At 36.5% G+C, this 9,569-nt stretch overlaps 1 protein-coding gene across 3 annotated transcripts in view; it reads right to left on the bottom strand.

Annotated features, from left to right (window-relative positions):
• LOC142341541 (uncharacterized) overlaps nt 1–5,280 on the bottom strand; it is an 87,954-nt gene extending 82,674 nt beyond the window's left edge. For all 3 annotated transcript variants that reach the window (XM_075392555.1, XM_075392556.1, XM_075392557.1), the window contains exons 1-2: nt 4,930–5,280; nt 4,403–4,738 (exon numbers count right to left, since the gene is read on the bottom strand). In XM_075392555.1, the coding sequence (XP_075248670.1) occupies nt 4,403–4,738; nt 4,930–5,133 (540 nt within the window). In that variant the 5' untranslated portion in view covers nt 5,134–5,280. The remainder of the gene's footprint in view (nt 1–4,402; nt 4,739–4,929) is intronic.
• Nucleotides 5,281–9,569: the final 4,289 nt, after the last annotated feature.

The raw sequence follows: 9,569 nt of genomic DNA on the forward strand, positions 1-9,569 counted from the left end.
AAAGTACCAAATTAGTTGCTTATGAGGTAACTTAAAAAATAAAGACAATAAATTCCAAAAAAATTGATGCCACTTTCAAACAATTTGATAGGCTGCTCGAATCGACAGGATTGCTTAATTCGATAGAAAGAAAACAGCTTTCAAACAAATCAACCTAGCTGGCAATTGGAAGAAATAGCTTCTATCGTATTACTTCTAAGGCTTTCATTAAAAAAAATAATTCGACAATAGATGAGATGAACTACAACTAATAGTTTAAAAAAAATTCAACTTTGCGATTACACTTTTATGTTCGGAATTTGTCTATGATCGAGTTCGTCTCAAACATTACTAGGAGCTTTCATTTACAAAAAAAATAAAAAAACGACTAAATAAAGAGTAAACAATAAGATAAACAAGGAGGCTCGGTAATATGCGATCGCATATAAGGTTCCGACCCCGCTTATCCACAGTTTCGGCATAATTGTCTACCAAATGAGGAACAGGTAGAAAAACCCAAAAAATAGTATTGTTTAAAAAAATGGTGTATCAACGAAAAAATAGTCCCCAAAGCAAATAACTCAGAGGAGTAAAAAATGATGCATTAGATTGATGAGATATGCCAATATTAAGAAAGCGAGTCAAGACGAAGAGCAAAATCAAATAACAAACATTAATTACATCAAAATCTTTGTCCGTTTTTAAAAACAAAACTAAATAAAAAAGTCAAATAGTGTCAGATAAAACTGAAATTAAACAAAATAATAAGGGACAATTTTATAATAAGGCTTGGTAACAATAAGAACATAAAGAAAAAAAACAGCAAAGTTTAAAAATTCGCTGGTTTTTTTTACAAAAAAAAACAATTAACTTCAAAGTAATGAAAACAATTAGAATTCAACAAAAATATCCCCTTGGTTTACAATTACCAATGCTCGTATAGAAGGGAATTAAGAACTAACGGTATTCAATTTTTTATGTGGTTAAAAAAGAACAACAAATCGACAACAAACAAAAAATCAATTAAAACTTGCCAGAAAACACTTTCTAAGCCGTAAAGCCATACTTTGGGCCTCAAAATATGTTTGATTGCACTTTTTTCGAACACCCATAAGGCATTATACGACCTCTCATTAATAAAACTAGTTAACAAGTAGACAAAAAAAGAAAAGGCAGAATTAAGTTATACTTGATTTTTTTTCGAAAAAAATTAGTTCCAAAGACTTGAAAACCAATTAAAAATGAAATAATTAAATAGGTTCGTTTATTCTTCCAAAGGATGCCCTTGAGACCTGCAATTATCCAGAATATGTCTTATGTCTAGAAAAAGAACGTCAACTATGACAAAAATCAAAAATTAATTTACTTTTTTTGTGAAAAACTCGTGTCGAAGTCAGTAAATTCATAACCAATTCTTTTAAAAAATTAAATTTTCTGACACTAATCCCTTTGACACTTTCCCTCGGCAGCAATAATGTCATATTTGTCCTGTCATTAACGAGACTAGGTAACAAACAGACAATGAAAGAAACAAAAAATTGAGAAGTTAGTATTTTTTTATTTTGGAAAACTATTGGTTTCAAAGTCATGAAAGCCATCAGCTATCTTCTAATAACAGCTCATCTATTATTCCATAAAAAACCAATGAAATCAGGTTATAGTTTAGGAAAATTCATACGACTAAAAAGACAAAATAAAAAAGACAGTTAAAGACAAAATTAAAAAATTCAAATACATTCTTCGAGAAAGTAGTGTTGAAGCCGTAAAAAACGTCTGAAGCATTTTAGAATCTTTTTATCTGAAGCATTATTATGAGCTTTGATAACAAAAATATAAAACGACTAACGTCTGACGAAATGCTCTCGAAGGAACGCCAGGCGACGTAATTTAGAGTGGGGTATAGGCTCCATAAATTAATGAAAAACTCTGACTCGGCGGGGGTTCAACCCCCTGATTCCACGGCTAAGAATCTCTAACGTTAACCACTTAGCTACGCGGACCAAAATCGTTAACGGCTCATAAACACTTTTATTTAAGCTACAGACTTTCTAATGTCTGAATCAGAGCAATTTCAGTCACTCAAAACATTCAAAAAGTCAAGCGTGGCAATCTCACTCCAGAAAAACATCCGCTGAGCTGGAAACTTCAACTGAGACTTTAAAAAGTAAACATTTCAACTTTGGAATTTCACATTCATATTCGAAAATTGGTCTACGAACAAGTAGGAAATTTAATCAACAAAAAACAAACCGCCAACGTCGGACGAATTGCACTCAAACGACTGTAGGGGCGTAGACTGCATAAACTGAGTGCAAAAACTTTCTGACTCAGCCGGGGTTCAAAACCCCAATAACACAGCTAAGAATCCCTAACCTAAACCACAAGCCATAAACCACAAAGCTACTCGGACCATGTTCATTTACCGCTTTATTCTAGCAATAGGCTTAATTTCTGAGTGAGAGAAACTTGAAAAACTCAAAAAGTTTGAAGACAAGCGCGAAAAAGTTGCTGGAATACTCAAATCAAAATGTTCTAGAAGAAAACCGTCAAGCGACAATTTTGCATAAAAACAATAATTGCTTAAAACTCGGTTCGAGGCCAATTGAAAACAAAAAAGAGTGAAAGAAAAACAGCAGAAAGATTCAGAATTTTCCAGGCATAACCTGCCTTAAAATGCCTAAATTTAGTTTGCGTGTACAGCAATGTATCTACAAAAGAAACGCACACCCAAACGTACAAGTAATTTCTATCAAAAGGCGCAAAGGAAATATTGGAGATTTTGGATGCACATTCGAAGTTTATGTTGCTACCCACTGCATAAAGTAGTTCGTCAATCAAAAAAAGATAATTGGAATAAGACACCAACGACAACAAAATGGCCTCAAACTTCGATCAAGAGTAATTGAACAAAATTCAACGATAACCAACTACTTACGCGAGATGGGCGTGCAAACAAAACCATGAATTTTTGAGAACATTTCAGGTCAGAAATCAGAACAATCAAGTAAAAAATGCCCTACAAAGAACACGCATGACTGCAGTCAAGCTAAAATTTTCGTTTTGAGGCAGTTAATAAACAAAGTATTTCACACCAATAGAAACTTCGCAAATTTAAAGAAAATGTTCAGATCTCAGGATTTTAGACGAGGCTGCCGCCAATTTATTAACTACACTGTTTAATTAACAGTACTCACAGAAAAACACAGAAAAACATCCGCTGAGCTGGAAACTTCAACTGAGACTTTAAAAAGTAAACATTTCAACTTTGGAATTTCACATTCATGTTCGAAAATTGGTCTATGAAAAAGTAGGAAATTTAATCAACAAAAAACAAACCTCCAACGTCGGACGAATTGCACTCCAACGACTGTAGTGGCTATATAACAGGGGTGTAGACTGCATAAACTGAGTGCAAAAACTTTCCGACTCAGCCGGGGTTCAAAACCCCAATAACACAGCTAAGAATCCCTAACCTAAACCACAAGCCATAAACCACAAAGCTACTCGGACCATGTTCATTTACCGCTTTATTTTAGCAATAGGCTTAATTTCTGAATGAGAGAAACTTGAAAAACTCAAAAAGTTTGAAGACAAGCGCGAAAAAGTTGCTGGAATACTCAAATCGAAATGTTCTAGAAGAAAACCATCAAGCGACAATTTTGCATAAAAACATTAATTGCTTCAAACTCGGTTCGAGGCCAATTGAAAACAAAAAAGAGTGAAAGAAAAACAGCAGAAAGATTCAGAATTTTCCAGGCATAACCTGCCTTAAAAATGCCTAAATTTAGTTTGCGTGTACAGCAATGTATCTACAAAAGAAACGCACACCCAAACGTACAAGTAATTTCTATCAAAGGCGCAAAGGAAATATTGGAGATTTTGGATGCACATTCGCAGTTTATGTTGCTACCCACTGCATAAAGTAGTTCGTCAATCAAAAAAAGATAATTGGAATAAGACACCAACGACAACAAAATGGCCTAAAACTTCGATCAAGAGTAATTGAACAAAATTCAACGATAACCAACTACTTACGCGAGATGGGCGTGCAAACAAAACCATGAATTTTTGAGAACATTTCAGGTCAGAAATCAGAACAATCAAGTAAAAATGCTCTACAAAGAACACGCATGACTGCAGTCACGCTAAAAATTTCGTTTTGATGCAGTTAATAAACAAAGTACTTCACACCAATAAAACTTCGCAAATTTAAAAAAATGTTCAGATCTCAGGATTTTAGACAAGGCTGTCGCCAATTTATAAACTGCACTGTTTAATTAACAGTACTCGCAGAAAAACTTCTATTGCGTATCCCTCCAACCAGATTATTTTTAACAAGTTATTTTTACGAATTGGGGAGAAAGTTACACATGTTTTAAAAAAAGTTGATCAAAAATGTAAAATGTTTTTAAGCAAAGCTTACTGATGGAGTGCCAAAGTTGGATGACACATCAAAGTTGTGCTTGAAATTTTCACACCGTCCTGAAAATGATAGCGACCACCGACGCTTGTCTTGAACATCGGAACCCATTCCGGTCGGCGATGGCAGCGGGTACATGTTAGCCATTGAATTATGCAGCGAAGAAGGTGATGGAATGAGGGATATTTTACTCGTGTTTTTAAATCTCCGTTTGCCTCGAAAACTAATTCGTCGCGGAATCCCTGCGTAGCTTGATGCAACACCAGCTCTTGCACCCATTCCCCATTTACTCGGGCCATATTCGTCGGATGTTGTGAAATCAGAATCATTAGCAAAAGTCTAAACAGTCGAAATTTTCATTTTCACTAATTAAGCGATGGCTAAACACCCAAAATTTTAGGAAACTTCAAACTAAATCAAACGCAAACACAGCGGAATCTTAAGGGAGCTAACTCTTTTAAATTTTGCATAACAACTAGCACAAATTAAAAAAACAACTAGCAAAAATTGATTAAAAAAAGCTTACACACCGATGAGCGATAAAGCACCGGGTCACTGAAGGCTAAGCGCACCATGGCCATAAGATTGCATCCAATTGAATTCGAATCCTTTTCACTTCCATCGCGACTCTTGTCATTGTAGCGGATGCGATATGCTAAATCATGTGAACTATTTCCCCCGCTAACTGATTCCAAACGACTTCGCCTGCTTTGCTTAGGATTCCTTAGCTCCATGATCTTGTTCTCAACTAGATCAACATTTAAAAGCACTTATTGAGTGGTAATCGACTGAGGACATACATCGCTTCCTGGCCTTTAAAGGGCGATGATCTTTTCTTCATCACGCCCTCGTCACATGTTATCTGAAAATCAAGAACTCATTCAACTCAACAAAATCATTACAACTCATTCAGGGCAAAGAACAGTAAAGCAGTGCCAAGATATTTCTGAAACAGGATCTCTCCCCCCCCCCCCCCCAGCTTAGTGAGTGCATATTATTTGCACCCACCAGACGCACATGCAACACTTTTACATAATGATTTACAATGTAATGGCGCGTGCTCTATAGTAGTAGTAGTAGTAGTAGTAGTAGTAGTAGTAGAAGTAGTAGAAGTAGTTCAGGCTTCTGCAATGCACGGGTTGAAGCACCCTTATTGATCGTTATAAATGAGATAGTTTCGAAATAGGGTTACAGTTTTTGCACAGGCAGCAAATTCTCCAAGTGCACATGTCAATTTCGTTAAAACTTCTAAAAAAGAATTTCCAATAAATGTCGCTGATCCGATATTTTATATTTTTGTTGTCTGTAAGGTCTGTGTGTTTGTTGACAATATTATAGAGATGGGCTGTTCTCGACCAGAAATTTTCGTCGCTTTTGAATAATCGTTTTTTCGTAAGTTTGATTTCACATTTCGCGCCTTGTCTCGTCCGATTATTGTTGTTGAAATGTATATACTTTTCTATGACAATGTTGTATTTATTGTTTATGAGATCACATAGTAGTAATAAGCTGTGAAGTTCGAAGTAAAAAGATAGAGGTAGAATTTTCAGTTTGATTAAACGTTCCTTATATGTGAGAGAAGAAGCTATTATCCATTTCGTCGCACTTTTTTGGATTCTCTCGATTAGTACTAGATCGCATTTAGACGGATACCACACTTAACAGGCGTAGGATATAATTGGTACAATGTAACCCTTGTATGCGTTTAATTTAACTTGAGGGAGAGTTCTGTGGTGAAGATTTCTTCTGAGGTACCAAAGTGCTTTAAGAGTTTTGGAGGCTCGTGTGCTTGCGTTTTGATACCAAGTGAGGTTATCACAAATTTGTATTCCGAGATCTTTTTGATGAGACGAGATGTTGACAGTTTCATTTTTTATTGTAAAGAGCGACTTTTTCTTGAAACAAAGGATCTTGCATTTGTTTTCATGGAGGCGCATTTCGTTGTTATTGCACCATTCATTTAATTTCTGGAGATCAATTTGAAGTTCATGTTTGTTATTAGAGAGCAATTTGTAATCATCTGCATAGCCGTAGATTTGACTGTATTCGATTTTTCGTGCGAAATCAATTATGTAGACGAGAAAAAATAGTGGTTCCAGGATTGAACCTTGCGGTACGCCGCTAGTGACGTCACGCAGGCTCGACTTTGAGGTTCCAATGCGAACACGTTGTTTTCTGTCGTCGCAGTAGTTGGCTATTAATCTGAGCACTTTTCCTCCGATCCCTGATTCCGACAGTTTTGCAACAACGCTGTGGTGGGGTACTGTATCAAACGCTTTCTGGAAATCCAGGTAAAAACGAGAATTTCATCATGTGCAATTGAGTCGACTTCTTTGTACAGTTGGTCTAGAAAGCATAACATTTGAATAATTGCTGAACGTTGAGGCCGAAAACCAAACTGCGAATCGTGAAGTGTTCCTTTAACGTGCTCGTAGAGTTTGTTGAACATAAGTTTCTCGAAAAATTTTGAGAGTCAACATAAGCAATTATTTGGTCTATACATATTGATTGCGGCTTTATCGCCCTCTTTGTGTAATGGTGTTATGTCACTTTGTTTCCAATATGCTAGAAATTTACCTTTGTTAATGAATGTTTGAAAAAGTAGAAGTAAGGATCTGCTTAATGTTTTTGATAGATTTTTCAGAAACAGGTCACTTATATCATCAGGGCCGTTGGCTTTACTAGTATCAAGTTTATTTAGTATACTTTCAATTTCTTTTTCTGAAATATCAACGCGATTAAGATCTTTTTCTTCAAAAATGAACTGGTTCTCAACTTTTGATGTTTTTGAATGGAAAACACTGGAAAAACAAATTGAACAACTCGGCTTTCTCTTCATTAGTGTTAGCAATTTGTTCATTTAGGTTCATCTCGCTTGGGAACGCATGTGACTTTATTAATTGATCGTAAATATTTTTGATGACACTGAATTGACGTGTTGCCAAGATCTCGCTTTCATAGATGACTAGATCGTTTTTACAAAGTGTGTTGACTTTTTCTTCGAGACAATCTATTTTGTTTAGTGTGCTTGGAGCAGGACTTGGATGGGCAATTGCTTTTCGTTTCAAAGTTGATAGTTTTTCATTTGATCTGTGCTGAGTTACTCTTGGGACTTTTTGATCGAAAAGGCGATTGAACCATTCATACCACTGTTTAAGAAGTTCGTCAACGTTACTGTAACAATAGGGGTTAAATGGGTTTTTTGAGATGTTGCAATTGCAATTAATCCAATCTATTCTTTTGGTCTGCTGCGATCGGTCGCTTGATCGTAGTTGCATTCGTATCGTGTTATATAAGCGTAATGATCTGAGCATTTTTTGTTGTTGAGGGCATAGTTGTTACTAATTTTGAATTCGATTTTTGAATTGATCCAAAATTGTGGTTCATTTGTTAGGAAGACATCTAGCTGTTTTTTATACCCCAAAAGGTCAGTGAAGTTTAGCATTTGTTCAAAATTTTCATCTATGAAATAGTTGAGCCAGATGTCGTCAAGTTCATCTGGTGACGACATTTGTTTCCAGTCAGTGGTTGAGAAGTTGAGATCTCCTATAATGATGATTGATTTTGGCTTTGTTTTCTTCTCTAAAAACTTTAGCGTTTGTGTCAGGTCTTCAAACTTCTGCTTGCACCATCTGTATGGGCTGCCTTTAGGTGCGTTGTAAATGCAGACGATTAGGATTGAGTCATTTTTAGTGTTAATTTTTACGATTAGGCAATCCTCATATGTGTTCTTAACGAACAATTCTTTAGATTGAATGTTGTCTTTTACCGCCACTAGAACACCTCCATGTTTTGAGACACCGCATTTTGAAGTTCTGTCATTTCTGTGAATGACATAATTTTTGAGAAAGAGTGCTTCGTTTGGAACTTCTTCTGTGAGCCATGTTTCGGTTAGGCAAAGAATGTCTGGATTGTAGGGGATAATAGCGTTTGCAAATGCAAATCTTCGTGGTAGATCAATGAAACTATGTAAATTGAACGTTGCATAACTCTATGTAAATTGAACTGGGGGTGCACAAATCTATGTAAATTGAACTCAATGTAAATTGAACTGGGGGTGCATAACGTACTGGGGGCACAAACGGAAAAGATGCCTGAAACAATTTCTGCTCGCGCTTTTTTGCAAATTTGAATCGCTGGATCTTTTCCGTTTCAGCCCCAAAACGCTCCCAGCTTAGTGGGCGCATATTATTTGCACCCCCAGACGCCCGTACCATAGTTTTACATAGTGATTTACACTAAGTAATGGCACGTGCTCTGTAACTGGGGCGGATAACGTAATGGGGTGGGGACACAAACGGAAAATCTCCAAATCGGAGCTTTTTTCGTCCAACTTTTTGTGCATTAACTTCTTTATTTCAATTTTCAAAATCGTTGTTCTCGCGCCATTGCGACTCGTTGTAATTACATATTTTATGCACGTACTTAAATAGAGTAAATTTTGGAGGCTAGCATTCCATTGCTCCAGGCCTAGTGAGAGGAAAGAGTCGTGAAGCAGTTAACGTCAAAAAACAGTTCAAGGAAACAGTAGTAACTCGGGTGGTCAAAAAAGGGTTCACATTGTGCCTCAAAATGTACTAGATCATAAAACATTTTCCCTGAAGAAATAGTTCCCTGGAAAGAGCGCTTACGTCGAGTTATTCAAAACAAAGGAATGCTTGTCGCAACGTCACAAGGATCGCTTTTACGATCTCAGCAACTCAGAATAAAAATTACAGACTCACAGAAAAAAATTGACAAATTTTTTTGATCTTTTCCGATTGTGCCCCCCCAGTACGTCTTGCGCCCCCCCCCCCATTACAGAGCACGTGCCATTACAATGTAAATCATTATGTGAAAATATGGCACGTGCGTCTGGGGGTGCAATTAATATGCGCCCACTAAGCTGGGGGGGGGGGGGGGCACAAACGGAAAAGATCCAATTTTTTAATGACTTCCTCAATATATGGGCGCGACAGCTCATTTTGAGCATTGTTAAAATGACCAATGCATTTTATCTAAACCTACTTAATGATATCAAAGAACCAGCCCCCCCCCCCCCCCTCAATAAATTACCATAAACTTAAATGAAGGGGCTATATTTTGGGGGGATTTACAAGGGTAGCACAATTTGTTTATGGAGGACGGATGGTGGGTTACAAGGACAACATGATTTGCTTTAAGACCACCA

The sequence above is a fragment of the Convolutriloba macropyga genome, chromosome 6 (genome assembly GCF_964194025.1).
Source record: "Convolutriloba macropyga chromosome 6, txConMacr16.3, whole genome shotgun sequence".
Classification (NCBI taxonomy): Eukaryota; Metazoa; Xenacoelomorpha; order Acoela; family Convolutidae; genus Convolutriloba; species Convolutriloba macropyga.